The 23,513-nt window shown below is 52.1% G+C and overlaps 1 protein-coding gene across 2 annotated transcripts; it reads left to right on the forward strand.

The window, feature by feature from the left end:
- The first annotated feature begins 264 nt into the window (after positions 1-264).
- On the forward strand, positions 265-22,431 carry Fosl2 (FOS like 2, AP-1 transcription factor subunit). 2 transcript variants are annotated; one of them, XM_075955851.1, is made up of 5 exons: positions 265-1,244; positions 11,656-11,907; positions 15,003-15,110; positions 17,374-17,604; positions 17,729-22,431. In XM_075955851.1, the coding sequence occupies exons 1-5, from the start codon at positions 1,143-1,145 to the stop codon at positions 17,855-17,857; spliced, it is 822 nt and encodes a 273-aa protein (XP_075811966.1). In that variant the 5' UTR covers positions 265-1,142; the 3' UTR covers positions 17,858-22,431. The 2 variants fall into 2 exon arrangements, with proteins under 2 accessions (XP_075811966.1, XP_075811965.1); XM_075955850.1 differs by having other exon boundaries at positions 272-1,244; positions 17,374-22,431.
- The last annotated feature ends 1,082 nt before the right edge of the window (positions 22,432-23,513 follow it).

Consider the following 23,513-nt stretch of genomic DNA (forward strand, 5'->3'; position numbering starts at 1 on the left):
CCGAGCGGCCTCAACGCCCCCCTAGTGCGAGGGCCGCGCGTTCCCACCCGCACCATCGCCCGCCTTCCTTGCGCGGGGTGTGTGGCTGGCGTCAGCACCACCGCGAGCAGAGCCGGGAGGGGAGCGAGGCGCCCGCCTCCTCCCCTCCCGCGCCTCTTCCTCCTCCTCGTCCCGGCCTCCTCCCCCGCCGCCTCGAGCGCTCCTCCCAGCAAGGTGGAGTCTAGAGTTGACGTGAGTCGATCCACATGGTGTGGGGCTGGAGAATAAAGAGTGTGGAGTTGAACTCGTGCCATTGTAGTGACTCATCTCGGGCAGAGCGCAGGGGCTCAGAGCGAGACAGCGAGCGGCGCTCGGCAGAGACAGAGCGAGCGAGCGAGCGAGCGAGAGAAAGGGGGAGAGAGGGAGGGCGAAGCGAGGAGAGACGCGCGAGGCCGGCCGGTCCCGGAGCGGACACGGGGTGCGGGTCACTGCGGCGCGGAGCCACGTCCCTCTCAGTACCGCTCAGCCTGGAACCCCACGGGCACTGTCCCGCCGGCGCGATCAGGGCTGCTGGACCGGCGCTCGCTGCCTTGTCCTAAGTCAAGTGTCCGTGTGGCCGGGAAACTCAGGCGGCGAGTTGGCCACAGGAAGTTTATTCTCGGGCTCCTTTTCTAAAAGGAGGAAACAGAAGTTTCTCCCAACCGGCAGCTTTTCTTTTTCTCGTTTTTGGCGCCCTGTGAGATTGGGAAGAGAGTCCCCCCAGAGCTGCCAAGCGACACCCGCTGGGCTCCTAGTCTTTTTGCGTTGCCCATTTTTCTCCTGCCCGTGGGTCCCGGCGGAGCTCCGGCTGCGTGCGGGGGCGGAAGGGCGCGCGCAGGGGAGGGACCGAGGGACGCGCCGACTTTTTAGAGGGAGGGACCCGGTGGACAACCGGTTCCGCGGAGCTTGCAGAGCAGAAACGAAGTGCGGTGCGCGGCGATCGGGGGTCACTTCCCGAGTGTCGCCGCCTCCCTCTCTGTCTCGGTTGGGGGACAGCCCCGGAGCGAAGAGCCCAGTCCGCCGCGGGGCCAGTGGACCAGCGAGCGCGCAGCAGACTGTGCGCGGCCGCGGCGAGGGCGGGGAAGAAAACCACCCTGTTTCCTCACCGGCCCCCACCGCGGATCATGTACCAGGATTATCCCGGGAACTTTGACACCTCGTCCCGGGGCAGCAGCGGCTCTCCTGCGCACGCCGAGTCCTACTCCAGTGGTGGCGGCGGTCAGCAGGTACGTGAGGGCCCGGGTGCACCTGGCGGCTCGGGCAGACTTTTCTCTCCCACTGCCTGCACCCCCAACCTCCGACTTTACCCTTTCTTGGCTGGGCTAGAAAAATAGTTAGGGGCCTCGTTGTTAAGTTGTGGGGTTTTGTTCTGCCCCACCCACCCCACCACTTTTTATTTTAAACAAGGGGAGAGTGGGCTTGAAGAGTCAATAACATCCCTCCGCATAACCCCCCCCCCCCGCTCCTCTTACTTTATTTTTCAGAAAAGCTTCTGGAATTGCAGGTCCCCTCTTGGAAGCCTGTTGCCTCCTTCCGAGCTCTCTCCCCTCCCTTCCCTCCTTCCCCTTTCTCCGTGGTGGATAGGCTAGGAAATCTTTGCACTCCCAAAGCCCCTCCCAACCGTCAAAGACCCTATAACGAAGGCCTTTTAGCCCTTCCTTCTTCAGTTTTTCTTCAGTCTTAGCTATTTTCTGAGAAGGGTTGGGAACTCAGAAATACGGTTGGGCTCCTTCTAATGATCCGGAGGGAGGGCTAGGGTTGCCTCTGGGAATCAGGTGCGAAGGTCAGGAAGGAAGAAGCTGGCTTTGATTGGCTCTTGACACCTCTTGTGCACCCCCCCAGCTTCCGGTGAGGGTTGGGCAGGAGCCTGTACTGTCCGGAGAGCAGAACCTTGAGGGGCTCGGGGGTACCTGTGGCAAAGAAGTTGGCAGAGAGAAGCGGGAGAAAGAGACATCCCTTGGTTTCAGAAGTAGAAAAACAACTTTGTAAAGCAGGCAGACTGGTTTCCGTTGGAGGGATTGTGCCTGTAATCTGCGTGTCTATAGGTACCAAACAGGCACTGGTGTGTGTGTGTGTGTGTGTGTGTGGCGGGGGGGGGGGGGTGCTGGCGAGGTTCCTGACTTGTGTAGCGGCACACACGCTGTCTTGTGAGAGAAGCGCGTGAACTCACAAGGTCCTGAGTTCCTAGCCAAGTTGGTGGCAATGTGAGTTACTCTCATGGTTATGGCCTTGGCTTTGGCCTCCAGCAGTCAACCCGATTTGGGGGGGGGGGGTGGCGGGCACTTCCAGGAAGAGATGGACTGAGCTGGGAAATATAATAAAAACATGTCTTTCTTTGTAATCTGAAAAAGAGGGGCACAGCTTTTAAAGTAGTGTCCCATGTCTGGTGAGTCCCTCCAACCCTCCAAATGGCTTTTCTTTGCCTTCTCTCTAACCGCTCCGTTCCCGCTAAGCACCCACTGTAGAGAGTCTGGTCTGCGCAAGGAGGGGGCAGTCAATGGACCCTTACTGTTGAAGTAATGAGTTTTAAATCTTATCTGAAAAGTCATTGATTATGTTTGCATCCCAGCCCAGGGGTGATTTGTGTTGAACCCAAGCGTCACATCAATGGGTCAGAATCATTTATACCTGTCCCCCCCCCCACTTTCCAATTCAATAACCCCACCCCACCTCCCTCTCCTTCACCAGTCAGCATAGGAGCCTTGCACTTCGTCTGTTTCTTTCACTAGATGAGATTGAGACGGTGACCTGACACAGTGCCACCTCCGTACCTGGCGCTTCCCTCAGCCTCCAGGGCCTGGATGGGAAGTCTGACCGGATATCAGTGCCCGGGCTGAATATCTGTGTCACTAGGGCTTTGAGCCCAGGATATGAGCAGAGGCAATTCCTTGTTTTGGAAGCAAATCAGACAGGAAACCAAAGCTCGGACGAAGGAAGAGAGCTCCGTCCAGCAGTGTGTAATGGGGCCTCATTACCGAAGCAAAAAGCAGCTGTTGGCTAATTTCTAGCATGCTGTAACACATGCGGATTTTGCAATTAGCAACCACCAATGCATGGGATTCTCAGGTTCCTGTGCCCATTTTGCTCAGTAGCAACCCAGAGGGATTGGCAAGGTGACGCCGCTTTGGCCAAGTTTCACCATGGCACTCCTTGCTGATGTGGGGGGTGGGAGATGAGGAGCAGAGGTTGGTCCCCACTGTTGGTTTTCCCTCCCTGCTCTGGCTTTTGACTCTGTGGTCCCAATGATAGGCTTCAGCTTTTGTTACTTTCCAAGTCTATGCTTGGACCTCACCCCGATCTGGGCTCAAGGTAACTTTATTACATACCAGATAAAGTCTGTAATCACCTATTCTCTCAACCACCTTCATAGGGAAATTTTTCCGGCAGTTAGTGACCGGGCCTTCCTCCTTTATGGCATTATGATGGACTGATCACTGTGAGATGTTCCTGGGTTTCTCTTGAGCAAGTGGGTATGATTTTCCACCCTGGTCTCCTTGTTTGTGGTTTCTCTGTCCCCCATAAATAAATGTGCTGTTTAACCAGTCCCAAATGTCCCCCCCCCCATGCATAACGCCTGGTCTTAGCCCTGAGTTCCACTGACTTGTGGGGTGGGAGGCAGGTATAGCTCCTTGTTCAAACCTCTGCTTGTGTATATGGCAGGAACTGGAAACATGTAAAGTAGTTCCTGTTGCAGCTATAATCTCAATCTCAAAGGTTAATCACTGGCAATTTAATGTTCTTGGGGATAGTTGTATATACCTTCCCCTCCTGGAGCTGGCTTTGTTGTTGTTTTCTTTCTCCTGGCTTTCCTGGGATAACACCTTCAGATATATGCCTTGCCTTGCTCCTTGGCTGTTACGGTTTCAGGGCCCTGGCATTATGCAATCCAGCCAGTTACACAAACAGAGGTCATTTCATAACTTGTTTTCATCAGCCAGGCCCCCTTTACATGAGAAAAACAAAAACAAGACACAGAACTTTTCCAAGACTGCTGTTTCTAGATGGCTTGTGAGAGGAAGTCGACGCTATTTTTTTTAGGAATCAAGGAACATTAGATCTGCTTTTATTCCCCCTCTGCCACATTCTCCCAACAGGACACACACACACACGGACACACACACGGACACACGCACACACACACTTCCCCAGAGTGAACTTTGCCAACTGTACCAGGCTGGGACATTCCTTGCATCAAATAACTTTTACCAGAAATGACTGTGATTTCCCAAGTCGGCCTCAACCATACCTCTCTAGTGCCCCCTACAGGACATTTTTGGAAGTGCGGTCCTGGGGAATGTATTTTTCCAGTCTCAGGGTGTGAAACTTGGTTAGTTTTCCAAATTCTTAGAATTTTTCATTTTATTTAATGCAAATAAGGGCCATGTATTTAGCTATAGCTAACTATAAACAGCTTGAATTAAAAGTGAAGTTTTTTTTGAAGAAAAGGATGCTTTGTTGTTTTTTAAGTGACCCCTGGTTGAGAAATGGGTTCACTAGGGTGCCCCTCCACAGTGTTATTTTCTTGAAGCATTTTTTGGGTTCATGCTGGGAGAGTGGAAGATGCAAATTAAGGGTCTTCTGCTTTTTCTCTTTTTTGCTTTTTGTTTTTCCTGGACATTCCAGATGTTGTAGATTAGGATCAAGCTGAGAGCTATCCCAGGAATGTATCAGTCCGGCCGCCGATTCTTGCTGGTGGATGGACGGACGGACGAGCGCTTGGCTTTTTCATCACCGTTGGGTGAAACAGCAGCCATGAACTGCCGGAGAGTGGCGGCTGAATTTTCCTTCCCAAAACCCAGAGCGCATTTCCATGATTGCATTCCTGCCTGTCTTAGTATTCAAGGTGAATATACAATTTGAGATCTTGGCGGTTTGAGTGTGTGTCTTCCTGCACACACACAGAGCTACCCGTCGAAGTCAGTCCGCATCGCTGTCTCCTCCATCCTTGCTGCTCCTGGGGGCTGTGCGCTTCATTGAGCACTGAGGCTGCTGAACTCAAAGGCTTTGGGACAACTGCTCTTTTGGAATTTTTTAAAAATTGTTTTTAGTAAGCCGGGCGGTGGTGGCGCACGCCTTTAATCCCAGCACTCGGGAGGCAGAGGCAGGCGGATCTCTGTGAGTTCGAGGCCAGCCTGGTCTACAAGAGCTAGTTCCAGGACAGGAACCAAAAGCTATGGAGAAACCCTGTCTCGAAAAATCCAAAAAAAAATTGTTTTTAGTGTATTTAGACAATTCTTTCTGCTAACTCATCTTCCTTGAAAGGTGAATTTGATATTGAAAAGTACCGAAAGGTCTTTGGAATTAAGTCTTAGTATAGAATCTGAGTGGACAGACTGGTCCAGCATAGAGTGAGCCCCCAAGTCATGTTGGTCTCAATCTTCCATGTCTCCAAGCTCTCCAGTTCAAAGCCCACAAAAATGTCCCCTTGCTGGTACGGCCTCTCTGCTATTGATGTCTTGGACACCTTTTCTTTGTTAAATAGAAATAAAAATACTGATGTTGAGAATGAAGGAAGCCAACTTTCTGGTTTGTGGGGTTTTTTTTGTTGTTTTTTGTTTTTGTTTTTGTTTTTTCGAGACAGGGTTTCTCTGTGGCTTTGGAGCCTGTCCTGGAACTAGCTCTGTAGACCAGGCTGGTCTCAAACTCACAGAGATCTGCCTGCCTCTGCCTCCCGAGTGCTGGGATTAAAGGCGTGCGCCACCATCGCCAGGCTTGGTTTGTGTGTTGAAAGGAAAAAAAATAGTTTCACTGCTGAATCTGCTGAATGGATAAATCGCAGCTCTCTCGCAGACGGAGCTCTGAGTTCAAGGCCAGCCTGAGCCCAACGCTGGTCTTATTGGCTGCAGAGGGTAGAGGATCAATGATATTAGGTTCCTGAGTGTTCCTCCAGTGTTCAGGCGTGGGGCTTTTACCAGAAAGAACAAAGGATCCAGGACATCTAGGAGCAGCTCCGCAGCCACCTCTGCCTGTCTTTTCTCTCTGTTCCTTGTTTTCCTTCACTGTGGACATGAGGTACCACAGGCTGGACTGCTTCTCTCAAGTGGAGCTCGTAAAGAGACTGGTGCAGTAACCTGTGATACGTTTGTATGTTGGAAAAGTCTGGAAATTGTGAGTTATTGGCAGCCATTTCCATCGTGACCTAAATGGCATTTCCTCAGAGAAGAGAGGTCAAAGGTCAAGGTGATGGCCAGTGTAGATGCTGTACCACAGGCTTTGGAAGGCACCCTGTGTTCAGTGAACGTAACACTTGCTTGATGTTGGTGCTGGGCCTCATTAGGTTGATAGGAATAAGTGTGGCTAGAACATTCGGTATTTCCCTTCCTCTCTCCAAAGCTAGTCTTCTGGGGTGTTGTGATTTCCTTGTCCTATGTTGAGGATGTAGAAAAGGAGAAAGGCCAGTTCCATCCTAGATGAAAGTCTGCCTTACTGATGGAGCAGGTCACGGGGTCCCTAGGTTCATGTCTTGCATGACTGGGGTACCAATAAGGATCAAAAGAGAAGGACTGGCCAGGAACTCCAAGCTTGACTTCTATCTAAACACCATGTCTGCCTAGCTCGGGACTCAGGAAGGGGCTCCATCTACACCTTTGGGGATGGTGTTCAAAGCTCTTGTTCCGTATGACTCTTCTGAACCCAAGGTCCTTTTGTTAAATCCCAAAAGTCTGTTCTCCAAGTCGGCAGCGGAAGGCGCTGTGACAATTCTCATTCCTGTTGAGTTGATCTCTGATTGACTTAACGCGTATGCACTGAGCATCCCGTTGCTCCCTAAGCACGGAATGCTCCCGGGTGACACCGAAGTCCCCAGTGCCCGAAGACTACGACAAAGCTTGTAAGGATTTGTAGGTTTGCGCAGGGTCTGGAGATCCAAGCCGTGGAGTGCGGTCCGTCCCCTTGGCTCCCTGGCTTAGAGGGGCAGCTCTGTCTGTTTTTGTTGTTTGTTTGTTGCTGACCTCTTCCTCTCTTTTGTTTCCTCCAACCTGAGCCGAGGAGAAACTGTCTATAAGTGACGCTGCACGAAGCTCAGGGGTGCCAGCTTGCTCATATTCTCTTTGCATGCTGCCCTCTCCAAGTGGTTGCTGTCCCGTTCCTTAGGGCAGACCTTGCTAGATTCAGCTCTAGGAGGTCTGTGGGGGCCGTTTGTCCTTTTATAGGCATTCATCCACGAGTTGACAGGGAGACACTTTTTTTTTAAGTACTTGGGTGTTCTGCCAGGCAGGAATGCCATATAGCCACCCAGCATCTTCCATCAGTCCTGTCCCCAAAGGAAGGACTTTCCAGGAACTTATAGAGCCCCAAAAGAACTTGGTTCCTGGTTACACCTTCCACCCATCCCGTCACTACCAACCTGTACCCGGCCACTCTCACAGCGTTGCCCGCATCCCTATGGCTGGAAAGCTGTCTTGGTTTCTTTCTCTTCAGTGTGAACTCCTTCACTGGGAACCATGACTCCAAGCCCCCTTTAAGGACACTTGGTCTTTTGGCAAAGGAGAAAATCGGGCTGACTTCTGAGACCACAGGCTTCAAGCCCATCTCCCCCTTCTTACCCAGTGTCACTTTCTGAATAACATGTTGGGAGTCGAGACAAAAACATCTGCCAGAGCTAATTGAAACTTTTGTGCCTCTCTCCAAGAGGCTCCTTTAGAGACAAAAGCCTTCTTTATCGGGCCTCGGTCCCCTCTGGGGACAGGACATTGTTTTCCTTGCAGTTTGGAGCCAGTGTGTTATCCATATGGCTTTACCTCTGTCTGAAACAAGGTGTACATGCGATTCAGAGGCAGTCATTACCTCCTGCCTTGTTTTTATTGCCGCCTTGTTTTGTCTAGACCAAGCCATCGCTGCAAGGAATCTGGCTGGAGTCTGCTGGGAAGCTGAGTGTGTGTGTGAACTAGGGGGCCCGAGAGGGGCCGGACCGGGTGGCACCTGCCCATCCCTAAGGAATCTCAGTCTTCCAGCTGGCTTTGGGTTTTCTGCTTTCTTCCCCGAGCCTAAAACAGGCCTGCTGTTGTTCCTTGGAATGAGCATGTTTCTTAGATAATTTCCTGAAAAGAACCGACAGCTGCCCCCAACGAGGTAGTCACATTAGGCCCTTACACTGGGTGCTTCAGCTTTGCTTCTGTCTGAGGACCTGTCTTGCGGGGAGAGAAATGGAATACAAAATTTGGGTGCTTCCAAAAGTCGAAGCTGGCAAGTCTCCCAAGAGCTAGCCTGTGCAGTGTACACAGACCTACATTATGGGGGTGACGTGATGCTGACGATGGTGGCGGCAATGGTAATGGTTTGTATTGCCTCCCATTTGTTTGGGGCAATGTTTTTCTGCCCTGGTTGCGTATTATAATAAAATCTCCTTGGAGTTCGAAAAAGTACCTGTAGTTGAACTCCACCCCTGACCAATTATTTCCGACTCTAATGACGATGCTCCGATGGTGGTGATTTTTTACAAGCTCCTCGGAATATTCTTAGGCAGGGCTGAGAACCCCTTGATTGCTTTGCAGCCTGTGATTACAGTCGCTGTGACTTATATCCTGGTAACAATGCAGGGAGTTCAGAATCAATATGTTCGCTTTTGTCCCAGGATTAGGTCCTCAGGCATGGGCTCAGAACAGAGATGTTCAAACCAGGCCTCAGACCTGGACCTCAGGACACCGAGCAAAGTCTCTATGCCTCCCCCAGTAGCCCAGAGAAAATTCACTGTCTGAACCTCAGTGTTCCTGCACACACTTAGCCATGCCCACTGTTCGTGACACCTCTACCTTCTCATAATCCAGCTCCAGACACACACTTTGTCCATTTCAAGACATTCTAACCTGATTTCCACACACCTGATCACATGAAATGCCCCCACCCCCCCCCGCCGCCCATGGTACTAGGGACTGAACCTGGGGCCTCGTGCTAGATAAATGCTCTAGTGCTTTTTCTATTTTGAGACAGGGTCTCACTGAGGTGCCCAGGTTGGCCTTGAATTCATTTTGTAACTCAGGCTTTCCTTAGAGCTTACTTATTTGCAGGGTGGGGGTTAGTTTTTCGAGACAGGATTTCTCTGTGCAGCCCTGGTCATCCTGGAACTCGCTCTGTAGACCAGGCTGGCCTCAAACTCAGAGATTTGGCTGCCTCTACCACTTGAGTGCTGGGGTTACGGGCGTGCACCATTGCCTGGCTGGCCTTGGATCTTGTTTGTTTGTTTTGTTTTGCTTTTCTGCTTCAACTTTCTTGAAGAGCTGGCATTTAGAATCTTGAACCACCAAGCCTGGCACACCTGTTTCTCTTCGGCCAACTCCTGGTTCAAAACCAAAACCAACCCTACTTCCCTTTGCCTTCAGTAGTATAACTCTGAAACTGGCTATACTGACCAGAAGCCTTTGTCCTGAGCCACCTCCCTGATAGAATCCCACAATCCATTGCGCAGGGACGCCTTCATGCGCCGGAGCAATCTGGGAAGTGAGGCAGTGGCATTCTACCACAGGGCCTGGAGTCAGGTGGTGGCAGGATCAGCTCGGCCAGGTGCAGTGTGGGGGTCTGTAGGCTTCTCTTTCTTTTCACACTTGCGATGTTATCAGCAGGGGTAAAGACAATAGAGGTGGCTGGTTGCTTGGTTGCTTTAACTAGACCAGTTGGGGGCTACTCTAGTGCCTGGGCAAATGATAGCAGGGATTCCTTTTGGGTGGAACCAATCTGTTAGACCTCCTTGGTGAGAGGCGGGGCCTGAAGGGCACAGGGTGGACTCCAGCAGGCAGGGCTGGCATTTGAGGAAGAAAGAAGGCTAGAGAAATGTCTGTGGTGGAGGCGCCTCAACAACCAAGATAGTTCAACAAGTCTCAGTCATTCTGAGCTGGGCTTGAACTCTGACCCCACTGCTTAGCAACAATATGGCCTTAAATAAGTGGCTTGGAGTCTCTCAACCTGTTTCTGCCTCTGAGATGAAGATAATATGGTACTTACCTCGGAGGGAGAATTAATGGGGTAATCTAGGCAAGACATTAGCATGGTGTTGTGCGTTGTGTAAGTGCTAGCATTATGACTGGCGTCATTTTTCCCATGAGATGTTCTTGCAAACGCAGATCATCTGAGGGTGGGCTTTTGACCGGGTCTTTTAGAGAGCCTTCTCCTGAAATGCTGGAAACGGAGGGGCTTCCCTTTTGGCCTCTCTTACTTTTCAGGAGCTGTCCTGGAGAAGGCTCGAGCCAGCTGTAGCCATTCTGGCGGGAGGGAAGATGTTCTAGAGAGACACTTATCGGACCCTTGAAACAATGGTTACCAAGAAACTGGATTTGTGTTGACTCCCAGGAAGGGTCTCTACACAGAATGACAACCTGTCAGAGCACCTCGCAGGACAGACAGGAGACGGTGATGAGGGCAGGACCACATCTTGACTAAGGCTACGTGCCTCTTGCCCTCTATTTAAACTTCAATCTTGTGTCCTGACTCTGTAGACAGGTTGGGGAGTCATTGGGCCTCTGTGCCCCTTCTCTTAATATGGTCTCATTGACTAAATCTCCCTTTTCTATTTTCCTCTATTACTGTTTACTTGGCCTATTGGCGAAGGGTGTGGAGCCTGGCTAGTTAGGGCTGTGGGGCCCGGGCTCTGACCCTAACAGCAATGCGGTAGCCAAGGGGCCTGATGTATGGTGCTTTGATGCTTGGTCTTGTTGGGTTTGAAACAGACCGTTTCCGCAGCTCACTGACCTCTGGATCCTGAACCTCTGAGCTGGCAGCACCAACGTTTTCCTGCACACACGTCTGTGAGCCCAGGTAGATGGATATGTCAATGGTAGTGACAGACACAGTGTGTCTGCCCCAAGCAAGACGCCAGAGAAGGCAAAGAAGCAGGGTTGAAAACAGCAGGAGGAGTTCAGGTTACAAAGTCAGACCCATGGGCTTCAGTCCCACCCCCTGATAATAGACTCTCCAAAGAACAGCTGAAGATTCACCTTCTCGACTTGACCTTGATCTTCCAGGCACATAGGATCATTGTGACCTTCCTTTGAAAGTGACAAAGAGCAGACACAATATTCTTGTAGTGATCTCTCTTGATCTAGTGCTGTGTAAATCTTTAAGAAATGTGTCCTGAGCCAGTACCCTGGGGGAATAATCGGTAGGTGACTCAGAGGCCCCTGGAGGCCAAGGCGAAACATCCTGTAGATAGCCTTGAGGGCTGCAGGGTGGCTGTGAGTGGCTCAGCCTCACGTGTGTCTTGTAAGTCACTTGGGATGTGGCTGCATCCTCCCGTAGCCCCTGCGGATGGAGTCTTCAGGACTCCAGGCAGGGAACAAGTCTGACATATAGACCAGGGATGGGTAAGATCGGCTTGACTTTTGTCTATGTGGGACTTGTCCAGGGAAGCCCACCTGGGTTCTGACCTTGTCATCGAGCCTTAACCCCGAAGCCTGTAGGGTTTTTTTTTTTTTTTTGGTTTTTCGAGACAGGTTTCCCTGTGGTTTTGGAGCCTGTCCCGGAACTAGCTCTTGTAGACCAGGCTGGCCTCGAACTCCCAGAGATCCGCCTGCCTCTGCCTCCCAAGTGCTGGGATTAAAGGCGTGCGCCACCACCGCCTGGACAGTCTGTAGGTTTCGACCTTGGCTCTGGCTCAGCTCGTCCTATTCTGTCCTCTCTCCGCTCAGTGTCACGTCTTTCTCCTTTCAGAAGTTCCGGGTAGATATGCCTGGCTCGGGCAGCGCCTTCATCCCGACCATCAACGCCATCACCACCAGCCAGGACCTGCAGTGGATGGTTCAGCCCACAGTGATTACCTCCATGTCCAACCCTTATCCACGCTCACACCCCTATAGCCCCCTGCCAGGCCTGGCTTCAGTCCCTGGGCACATGGCTCTCCCCAGACCCGGCGTGATCAAGACCATTGGTACCACCGTGGGTCGCAGAAGGAGAGATGAGCAGGTACGCCCACGTTGGTAGCTGGGGGAGGGCGGGCCTCGCGAACACTCCCTCGCTGGCGCTTGGGGGAGTTCTTGAGTTGGGGAACACTTAGTGAGTATAAACTCAGTGAATGTGAGCTGTCGTGGCTCCTACAGCAGTGCCCTGCCCTGGTCCCGAGTGGGAACCACTAGGTGAGATCCATAGGACAGGGCTATGAGCACCTTGTGTCCAGACCTTTAGATCAAAGCTGCCGTCCTCTTCCGGTTCCTGGAATGTGTGTTGTGGAAGTATCATGACCTGGGCCCGAGTAGTCTGTACAACTATCGGGGGAGATAGAGGTCACACATCAGGTTCCACTTGTTTGGCCTCCTCCGGAGGCTCAGCTTTGAGAGAGAACTGACTTGGAAGGAAGGATGCAGGCTTTCGAAGATCTCATCTGTCTCCCATCACAGTGCCCCTCCCATGAGGCCGTGCCACTGTGAACCTAGAGAAGGGAACCCTTCAGCAGTGTGTGTTCCTTTTCAGATGAAATGTGAATCTGATAGAGCCTTGTTAACCGTGGGAGCCTTTACTCCAGCTCCTGCCTGTTTCTACCCCAGGATTTCCAAGGGTCCCCGTGGTCCACCATATCCCAGTACCTTTAACAGGGCGTAGTGATGGTCCCAGAGCCAGTAGTCCCAAGAGTGCCTTGAGTTACAGGGCCCCCACCCCAGGGACCTGGAAGCTTCCCCAGGAACTGTGTTCATCTGAAAACAAAAGACTTCATGGCCGATAGGTGTTAACACTGGGACCACAGTACAGAGCTCTCGGGGGGCTGTGTGTTGTAGACACTGAGGGACAGTTGCATGCGTTTGGGGAGCTAGTGGCCCCTCCTGGGGGCTTCCAGTAGTCACAGGTTACAAGTATTGTAGTGGTGACCACACTGTTCTTTGTAATTGAGCTCCCCACGCTGTATCCATGTTGCAAAGCTTCATCGCCAGATTGTTTCAGAATATAAATATAAAAATATAATCTATAATATATGTAACTATATAAATATAAAAGCAGTGTTAAGTGGCAGCCAGGCTCTTGTGGGCTGGCCTTGCAGCATGTCATGTCCCACATTTTTTTTGTCCACTGGGCCTACTTCACACTGTATTCAGAAGTTTACACCCGGGGGAACTTGAGGAGGGTGCCTCCGAATTTTCCCCCTGAACCTAGCTCGTAGATGAGATCTAGAAGGAAGGGTCCTGCCCAGAGACTGGGATCTACCGCCTTGACCTTCAGTTGGGTGTTTTTGACGCCACCACACCACCTCGGTATGCTTCAAGATCAGCTGTCTGGAGATATCCTTCCTCTTGTGGTAGGGAGGGAGAGAGCCGATCACTCAGGAACTCAGAGGACTGCTAACCACATCACACTGTTTTCTGTGGCGGCTGCATGGTAGAACCTTGGCTCTTGGGGTTCCTGGCTCTAATGCTTTCTCTGTGGCTTATTTCCACCCCCTCCTCCCTCTCTACCCCAAGGCTTGTCCCAGGAGTCAGCTTGCCCTTCTGGCCTCCCCCAGAGCCTGCCCAGAAGGCTCCTTTGAGCCCAGGGTGGGGACTGAGGAGAAGGGAGGGGAGGGTGTGTGTGGCTTGTGGGTGGGTCCCTGGTGATGTTAACAACACTCAAGCAGTAACCACGTTGATCTCACCACCCCAGAACATTTCCTATGGCGACAGTACCCACAGTTGCCCCACACCTCCCCAGACAGGGAGAGACTTCTAAGGCTAAAAGTTACCTTGGTAGGAGGAAGGCCTGCTTAGGTTTTTTTTTTATTCCCTTAGCAGTAAAGGGGGCGGTGGTGGTGGTGCTGGGCCTTCAGTGGAGTCCAGGGGCCTGTTAAGTAACCTCAGCCCAGGACGACTGCCACAAGACCACAGGCTTTCTTGGTAACTAACTTTGTAAGACTTGGACCCAAGACAGGTTTGGGAGTAGATCTTGGCTGAGTGGTTTTGTGACCTCCCGTAGGGTCATCTCTGTGTGTCTGGAATAGACTTATCCACTTTGAGGCCATTCTTGGCTGCTCAAGACTTTTCAGCCACGGACTGCCAGGGTGGGACGGAGCTTCCTGGGGTCCTGACCTGGGCCCATCTACCACAGATGACTTGTTCCTCATGGTGCATCTGTAGTGGGGTAGCACCTCTCTCCGGAGTAGCTTCAGCTTTTCCCCAGGTGTCCCTTAAAGGCAGGACTCCGGTCAAGTCATGCTTAGATTCTTTGAAGCCCCTAGCAAAACATAGGCACACAGTAGACATACATCTGTCTGGTAGCTAAACGGGAAGGCCTTCCCTTTCCCCTGAGCTGTGCTTTGGCCCGTGGCCCTCTCCCTGGCAGTGTGTGTGGACAGAGTTGGGAGTCTCTGGCTGGTTTGACAGAAGGAGCTAATTCCTGATCTCTTTGCTGGGGGGTTTACTTTAGTTCACAGCCCCAACTCCTGAAATTATGTCCCATAATAATAGACAGCCACTGTCAAATAAGCGGAAAGACTGGTTGGTGGGACTTATGTGTCTAGGCTGCTTTTTCTCTTGCCCAGCCTAGCACTGAGGCAGACTCCCAAGGAGTCCTCATGGAGCTCCTCACTCAAGTTGGCAGAGAATTGGAAATAGAGTGGTGCCCATGGCCTCTCCATTAATGACAGTGTATCGGTACAAACCCCCATGGGTGGGTCTCACCTGTGTGGAGACTCTGCATAATCAAAGGTGGGTGGTGAGGGGTAATTAGCTAGGCTTTGGAGGAAGCAGCCGAAGCAGGTGGGGTCAGGCCCAGCTTGCTGGAGGGGACTCTTCCTTAGCCCAGGCTTCGAATCAGAGCTGACAGACTAATCCTGCCCTGGTGCAGGGCCCTGAGTTCCTTACTTACTCTTGTTCTGCTGTCCCTGTAAATGTGCAGCGTCCCCTTGCAGGGCAGATCCACCAACAAGCTCCCTCCAGCAGCCACACAGCCTGCCTACTTGTCTCTTCCCTCCCCCCTTCTCAAAGGACAGGTTGTAGGTCTTACCATATGGCTTTTTAAAACTGCTGCGAACCCTCCTTAAAACTGCTGCGAACCCTCCCCACCATTCTGATCATGACTCTTCACCTTGGCCTCTCTAGCTGTCTCCTGAAGAAGAGGAGAAGCGTCGAATCCGGCGGGAGAGGAACAAGCTGGCTGCAGCCAAGTGTCGGAACCGTCGCCGGGAGCTGACAGAGAAGCTGCAAGCGGTGAGGAGCCCTGTGTGGCACGCGGTTGCCCCGGGTGGACTGTGGGCTGCAGGGGCTCCTGCCCTTTCAGTCCCATCCTTCACGAGTCAGGAGAGACGGAACACCCTTTCTTTTGAGCACGTGGGTCAACATTAATGCTAAATGAGGGGTGAAAGTTAGGAGAATGGATTGTATGCGAATCTGCCTCTGCCGACTGTGTGGGTCTGGAGAGAGGTAGGACCACCTTTTTGGGCCAGTGTGCTTTCTCACTCAGCACTTGAGTGCACTCTGTTCTCAGATCCCCTGGGGCTTCTGGGTAAGGGTTGACAGTTCCAGTGAGCTTGGGCGCATCAATAGCGGCCTCTCCATGCCTCCTTCTTGGGGTTCCAGTTGCCCCCACACCCAAAACCAGTAAAGGTAGCCCAGCCTGGCTGAAGCACCACGGTTGGTTTGAGTGGGGTGGGAGCAAGCATCCTCATGCAGACAGGTCACATGTCAGTTTAGTTATATTTCTTTGGAGCTTCTGCCTAGCCTTCATTGGCAGGCAAGGAGGTTTCCCACCTCTGCGGCGAGCCGAGAGCTCTATTCTGTCCTTGTGAGTCACTCTCCTATGCTCCCTAACTGCCCAGACCCGGAGGACCTATGGTCCTGACCCTCCCTCTTCTAAGCTTGGCCTGACCAATGTCCTGTAACTTCCTTCTGTGTCTGGCCCTAAAGGAAGGACAGGACATCTGGTAGAGGAGCTCCCAAGCCAGTGCTGACTCCCTGGGACACAGTGCTCTCAGCGAGAGCAGATGAGCTGAAGAGTTTGTCCTTGGTCCTCACATGGTGACTCACTAGTAGCGAGATTTAGAATCTATTTAATCCTTCCAGGTACAATGTATCTGCTTTAAATGGTTTCCTTTGGGCACATTCACTAGAATATGTACTTGGCGAAAGCCACAAAGCCTGTACTCATGGCTTGTGGGGGTGTCAGAGTGGGCATGGGAGTAGACATTTTCCTTCCCGGATGAGGCAGACCAGGGAATGATCAGCCCACCACGGGAAGTGCCCTCAACAGAGCCTTCCAAGGAACCATGCCTTCCCGTGACTCCCCAGGGCATCCCTCACCACCTGCCCAGAGCAGGACTCCTCTGAGACCTCCCTACTTTCCTCCCCTCTTCCCAGAAGTCTCACACCCCGCTTCTCTGCCTCCCCCACGTCCTGACCCAGCTACCCAGCCCCTGAGCCACATCCTCCACAGGAAGCCTCTGACGTTCGTCAGACCCTTGAGACAGACGGAAACTTCTTGTTTTCGCTCCGGAATACGTTGCTCTGTGCTTAATAGAGCTCTTGCCCGGATCTCTTCATTTGTGAATGGGAATCTGTGGGAGAGAAAAAGTGGGAGGAGACTGGTGACGGGGCCTCTCTGCTCCCCAGCTACTCCAGTCCACAGCTGTGTGTGTCTGGCTGCGTGTGAAGGAGGGAAGTGGAGGCTTACACAGGTCATCTTGGCATCCTCGCGGCTCTTACCAGCTGTCAGGTGCCCCTCTAGTGGGCACTCAGTGGAACTAAATGTGTCCCTTGGTGTCTCTAGGGACGTGGGCTTCAGAAACTGGAGTAGGAAAGGAGGGAGGAGCCAGCAGGGATCAAGTGAGCGTGTATTGTAAGCCCTGTGCTGTTTGTTCCAGTACTGAGGGCGGAGGATTGCACATGAGAGTCCATGCTCATGAAGCGTCCAGCCCAGCATCTGTGTCCACTAGTGGGCTGGAATGGTTGAGGAGGAGTGAGCAGAGTGCCCTCTTCTCTGTGAGTAACCCACTCACTCTAACCCACTGGGGGACCCAAAGGCAGCACTGGCATCCTGAGGGTTCAGTGCAGTAGCTAGCTAGCATGCAGACTCTAGTCAGATGCACTGGGATTCAGATCTGGCCAACCCTCCCCGCTAGCTCTATAACTCCGGGCAGATGAGTTTCTCTATCACTTCACAGGGCCTCAGTTTCCTCATCTTCAAAGTGGGTCAATGATAACGTCTGCTTTCAGAAACTCCTGGAAGGTGGAGTGCATTATTCAGTGGAGTAGTAAGTGCTCAATTGCAGCGGCTCCAGAGGTTAGCTCGCCTGCCCCACAAGCTGACTTTCCTCCTTCAGAAATAAAAGGGACTGTGAGCCTCCGTGTGACTCACACCCAGTTAGCTCTCCGGCTAGGTGTGTGAGACGCTTGTGGTAGGTCACCTGAGGACACCGTGGATCCCTCAGGTCAGTCCGTAGGCTCCTGTCCCTCACACCCTTCTCTCTTCTCACAGGAGACAGAGGAGCTGGAGGAGGAGAAGTCTGGTCTGCAGAAAGAGATTGCTGAGCTACAGAAGGAGAAGGAAAAGCTGGAGTTCATGTTGGTGGCCCACGGCCCCGTGTGCAAAATCAGCCCCGAGGAGCGCCGGTCGCCCCCGACCTCCGGGCTGCAGCCCATGCGTGGTGCGGGCGCCGTGGTGGTGAAGCAGGAACCGCTCGAAGAGGACAGCCCCTCTTCCTCAGTGGTAGGGATGGACAAGACCCAGCGCTCTGTCATCAAGCCCATCAGCATTGCTGGGGGTGGTTTCTATGGGGAAGAGCCTCTGCACACTCCCATCGTGGTGACCTCCACACCTGCCATCACTCCAGGCACCTCAAACCTTGTCTTCACCTACCCCAGTGTCCTGGAACAGGAGTCACCTGCGTCACCTTCGGAGTCCTGCTCCAAGGCTCACCGCAGAAGCAGTAGCAGTGGGGACCAGTCCTCAGACTCCTTGAACTCCCCCACACTGCTGGCCCTGTAACCCTGTGCTCCTCTGGCCAGCTCTGGAGGAGTCGTCATCATTGTCACCTTTCCCGGGGACCAGTACCTTTAAGCGCTCCAGGGTCATGAGGGCAATAGGGGGACCTTGGCTCTGGGGACCCAATGGGACTTAGTGGTAAGGCACTGGTTGATCTCTTAGAAGCCCTGGGACCCCCCCTTCCCCCATTCATCTTGCAAGCAAATCCTCTTTCTTGAGAAGCTGAGGAGAACTTGGTTTGGTGGACTCCGACATCTCTCCTGCTTCTGAAGCACCTGGAACTGGCCCGGATGGTTCCTGTCCCTTTGTTATGCTGTTGTCTCTGGAGTGATGGTGTCCTTTCCTGCCCCACCAAGCATGCTCAGTGCCTTTCGGTTTCCCCTCCTTCCCCCCCTCCCCCACCCAGTATCAGTTCCATTCCCTCTGGGTTTTTATGAGATTTGCCGTGACATTTCATCTGGGTGGTCTGGATATTAAAGCGCTTTTATTTCCGGAGCTGGGGGAGCAGGTGACTCTTCCGCTGGGGCGGACATGTCCCAAAGGGACAGTCAAAGTGCAATATTATTGAACCTTCCCTCCCCACACACCCCAGCGCACTGCCGGCTCAGACCACCAGCGGGCTCCCTGAGTTCTACAGGTGCGGCGGTCACCACCGGGCTACACCAAGGACCTTTCCTCCCCAGCCTTGGAGAGAGATGTCCGCCTCTTGGAGGATCGGCCTGGCCAGAAGACAGGGTGTAAGTGCCGACAACCAGGACACAGGTTGGGTTTGCCAAACGCCTAATTACCAAGCCAGGATTAGTGCCAACAAAGCCACGTGGCTGTCCTAGTGAGCTTCCCTTACCTGACGTCTTGGGCAGAGCGTCTCCTGTAATTACTGCCTCGCCATTCTGCGCTGGACCCTTCTCTCCAGACCAAGGAGGTACCCCTTCCTCGAAACAACACACCACTCCGAAGCCCGGCTGGGTCCTGCCCTTCCCCAGCTCTCCCCCAATTTTGACCTAATGGCTTCTCTTCCAACCCCAGGTAGAGTAGCTGGGGTGATGTGTGGGGCTGTGGTTTTGTCTGCAGCAGCAGCCCCCAGGTCCCTGGCCTTTCCTGGCTGCTCTCCTATCAGCGAGGTGTGGGAATCCCCCCTCCCCTGCTCTCAGTGGTCCCTGCCATTGATGAATGAATGCTTTTCCTTTGATATTTCTGTGGCCCACTCCAGAGTGACCTCCTGACCCTGTAGGCCAGTTGGGAGTCACTGGTCTGAGCCAGTCTTGCTAGGGCTTGGGGTGTCTCTGCCAATTCTAGCTAAGCTAGCATGTGTTCCTTTGCATTGCCAGAAGAGCTATGCTTCTCCTGGCTGTCCTGGCCTCCAGCAAAGGCATACTCCTGCCCCCGCATCCCATCGCTGTCTCCCTACTGCATGCTTACACAGGTATGGGAAGTGGAGTCCGGTTAGAACTGGTCTCTAGCGCTAATGCTCTGACCTAGTGTTTCCACGCTAAAGATCTTATCTAAAGCCATGTTACTTGAACCAAGCCCAGTGGTGAAAAAATCTGAGTTTTGAGAGGACAGAGACAACTTCATAAATCTTCACAGACATAGGCCTTTCTCGACCCGAGTTCACATGCGCCGGCCATGATTTAATCCCATGACCTACTGACATGCATGCAGAATACACAGGATCCAGGAGCCGTGTGGGAAGCCTGCAAAGAGCTGAAAGAGACGGGGGCAGGGATTGGCTGGGTAGAGAGGGAGATGTTCAGAGTAATTTCCATATACTCTGTCCCGTACGTCCTGGCTCTAACTCTGCCAGTCTGGTCTCCCAGAGCCGCTGGAGCAGGTGGCTTCCTGACCTTAGACTCCTCCTAGAAACAGGAGATGGCCAGGAGTAGCTAGAGCTGGGTAAATACCCGGGGTGACCTCAGTTGAGAAACATCTATCATCTCAAGCCAAGCGGGAGCTCTCTCCCTCCTCGTGCCCATGGGCATTTCTGAAGCAAACCTGCTTTTACTCTCTGATTTCCCAAAGCCCCTTTCTGCTCCATCTCTATAGCATGGATATCAACCATGGTCACAGGCCCCGTGACTTGGTGCCCCAGTTGGACACTCCTGAGATCCCCCTCCCCGAGTCTGGCTCTCACTTCAGATTGCAAGCTGTGTTGGCATCAGGACCAGAAGGCACAGCCAACTAACCTGGGCCTCAGACCTCTGAGGCATTTCCCCTCCTGACCTGCTTGCTCCATCCTACAGACTCCATGGCTTTCCAAAGACAGATTTTGAGGGGATAGTTGGATGTTCACACCCAAACTGTGGGAGGAACCTCAGTTGGCTTCTGACTCGCTGTCAAGTCCCTTCCCGTACATGTCACTCACACATACGCCTGTACTTCAGAGTCAGGCGCCTGGCTTGCTGTCCTGTCTCCAGTTCAGGGAGCAGGGGTCGGGAAAGGGTGCTTGAGTTCAGACAAGGTGTCCCATCTCCTCATGTGTGCCTCAGCTGACGTGAACTTGGGTTGGACTGTAAGCAGCTCTGGGTTGGCATAGGGCAGGCCCTCCTTAATCAGCTAGCATGAAACACAGTCCTCATGGCCACCCAGTCTCTGCGAGAACAGCCCTCCCTCCAGCTGGCTGTCTAGGGACAGCCCTGGCCCAGGAAAGAGAGTGGCCCCAGTGAGGGGAGCCAACAGCAAGCAACTTGTTTCCTTCTTGTCTCCGAGTGCGGAAGAGGGACAGGCTGTGTGAAAGCATCCAGATTCGTTTCTCCCAATTTTCCCGAGAGAGCAAAAGTGTTCCTTGAGGTGTCACCGTTTACCTTCCACCGTGACTTCCTTCCCTGAGCAGGTATTCATGTGGCCTCTTTAGGGAGGAAAGGAATGAGCACCCACTGTGGGCCAGGCACTAAGAGGCACTTTTATATTTATCCTCTTTTAAGATGGAACTAAGGGGCCGTCTCCTTCTAGAAGTCCCAAGTAATGGCTAAACAGAAACACTTGGAGGTGAGAGGGCTTTCTTCAAAGACCTCAGGCGGGAGTTGTCTTTAGTCTGGTGGTTCTCAGATACTCATCCCCCTCCCAACCCCAGCAGCATCTGCCCACCCCAGGCTCCTCCCCCATCAGGCTCCTCCCACCTGGCCTGTGCTCCTCAGGTGACTGAAGGGGCAACCTGAGTTCTCATAGAATTTGTGGACCAATAGGCTATGTCGTGTGTATGGCTTTCTTCTTTACATGTAAGTAAAGGGGTCTTGCCGCATTCTGCTTGAGTCATCCTGGCATCCATCTTTAAGCCAGCATCTCACTATTTATTGACTGGGGTGGGGCTCGTGTGTGCTTGTTTGTGTGTGCGCGTGTTTGCATTCGTATTCCCACGCGTGTGAGTGTGTGCTTGTATCCTCCTGCAGCTTTGTTGCTGTTGCTGTTGTTTTTTTAAAGAAGGAAAACAAGTGTCCCATTGCTAAGTTGGTGTCTTCTCATGCTTCTAATGTTTTGGCCTGACCACGCCTCACAAAATGTTGGTCTTTGTCCAGTGCTGACATGTTCAGGAAGAGCTGGGTCAAAGTTTCACAGAGGGTATGGGAAGGGAAAGGGGAGAAGAAATTGACATTTATTTTATTATTTATTTTAAATGTTTACATCTTCTTTGTGTTGTTCTAAGCCTGAATAGAAACAGATAGCATTAAAGTACTCAGCCCCCCCCCCACTCCTTTTTTCTAACTTAGGATAATGATGCTTTATTTTGTTTGTTTGTTTCTAAAGTGACTTGTGGACTTGTGCTGTATAAACTGTATTCCAAGGTTCTGTTTTTAAAGATTGATTGTCATTCCTCTGGGGACAGCGGCTGCTAAGAAATCTTAACTAACATTGTACGAGAACACAATGAAAGACCCTGGCCCTGTCTCTCAAAACTTAACTTTCTCTGTATGATTAAAAAAAAAATATTCCATTTATTTTACTTCGTGGTTACTTGATTTTGAGGGAGAAAATATTCAACTGTATAAAGACTAGGTATCAGGGTTCCTTTTGCAGTGGGAGGTGTATATATCGTATTTTGGTATGTAGTGGAAACTCAAGCTCTGTGTATCTGTGTTTGGGATATGTCGATGACGTGAAGTGAAGTCTGCTCTTCGACCCTGGAGGCAAATGAGCTGTACAAGGTTTTAGGGCTCCGTGGGGGTTCTAATGACCTTTCTGGGCACCTTTTGTCCCCGATTTTTAAAGTAACGGTGAAACAGCCCTAGTGGAGGGCCCTCTCTAGTCAAACTCTCCAGGCAGGACCGTATGCTCAAAAATCTTTGTATAGTTTTCAAAATTGAGGAGTATCCCTGCTCGGAAGCATCTCTGGTGGTGCGTGTTGTGTTGTTCTGTGTGCTGTACGTGACACAAGCCTACAGTATTTGCACTAAGAAAAGCTTGTCGGGAGAAGCTTGCTGCTATGGAGGAAAGAACATATTAAAACTTATTTTCCCTTGGGGTGTATTTTGGTTTTATGTTCTCGTTGTTGTTGTTGTTAGCTTTCCCACTTTCCATTGAGTAGCATTTTGTAGAATAAAATGAATTAAGATCAAAGAGCCTGTGGTGGTTGTTTTTTGTCCCCCCCATCTTCCCCATCTGTGCTGTGACTGCCCTCTTCCTTCTCTTCCTCTGTGCCTTGGGCCCCTCGTAGATGAAGATGGGGGAGGGGACTCACCTCACCCTTGAGCTGCAAGGAGGGTACCTCCTGCCCCTCCCATCTGTGCCTTTCTGCTCTTATCCCCCCCATCCCTTCCCATTCTGTGTCAGGGCCCAGTTCTCAGTCAGCTGCCAACTCCTGTCAACATGTGATCCAGCAAAAGCTCAGGGTATTTGTTGGAAGCCCAGAAAGGGTCAAAGGACCAATTAAATGCACTCAACAGTTGTCATGGTCAGACAGATTGAAGACAGGAAGGAGTCCTGAAAACCATCAAGACACGCAACTACTTGGTGTGTGGCCTCTCCGTATTTCCTTGGGAAGTCACAGGCTACCACGTATGGAGTGCTCAGCGGTGGTCATGCAGCCTTGTTCTGTAGACTAGGAAACCCACGTGACCAAGGAGCATCTCCACTGTGCTCCCTCCTCTCCATCTCTGGTCCCAGAGGCAAACCCATCGTTAGTTATTGCCTGCAGTGCAGGACAATGGGTTATTGATTACTTATTGGTAAAAACCAATCCTAAAAATGATACCATTTGCCCTAGTGGTCCTCAGGCAATCTCAGTATCTCACCCTTCGGAGGACTTGGGAGATCTGGACTGAGGGTCAGAGACACCCTGAAACCTGTGCTTGCCTCTAGTACCGGATGGAGAAAGCCATGGACCCTCTCGCTGAGCCTCAGTTTCCTTCCTGTGGAGGCAGAGGAGCAAAGATGGTAGGGAAGAAATATCTACATAAGAGGAAGGGTTAGTCCCTCCACTTCTTTTGCAGCGGGCCCATGGTATAGAGGAACAAGGCTGCCTAGAAGTCTCACTACTGGGCCTCATGGTGACCTCTTCTGCCTGGATGGACAGGGAAAGAAATCAGACAGAACGTGCGATGGTTCAATGCTAGTTGGGTTTTCCTCGTGGGGAAACAGCTGCCCAGAGTTCTGTAGTACAAGGGTGATGCTATCCACGGGGAGGCATCGTGATGATGTTT

This window comes from Microtus pennsylvanicus, chromosome 21 (assembly GCF_037038515.1).
Source record: "Microtus pennsylvanicus isolate mMicPen1 chromosome 21, mMicPen1.hap1, whole genome shotgun sequence".
Classification (NCBI taxonomy): Eukaryota; Metazoa; Chordata; class Mammalia; order Rodentia; family Cricetidae; genus Microtus; species Microtus pennsylvanicus.

What these genes read in the sequence shown, in the direction of transcription:
- Fosl2 (XM_075955850.1), top strand. Translation starts at nt 1,143, where the DNA reads ATGTACCAGGATTATCCCGGGAACTTTGACACCTCGTCCCGGGGCAGC. An exon ending in GCAGAAGGAGAGATGAGCAG is followed by an intron (nt 11,908 to 15,002) that starts GTACGCCCACGT and finishes TGGCCTCTCTAG; the next exon opens with CTGTCTCCTGAAGAAGAGGA. An exon ending in TGACAGAGAAGCTGCAAGCG is followed by an intron (nt 15,111 to 17,373) that starts GTGAGGAGCCCT and finishes CTCTTCTCACAG; the next exon opens with GAGACAGAGGAGCTGGAGGA.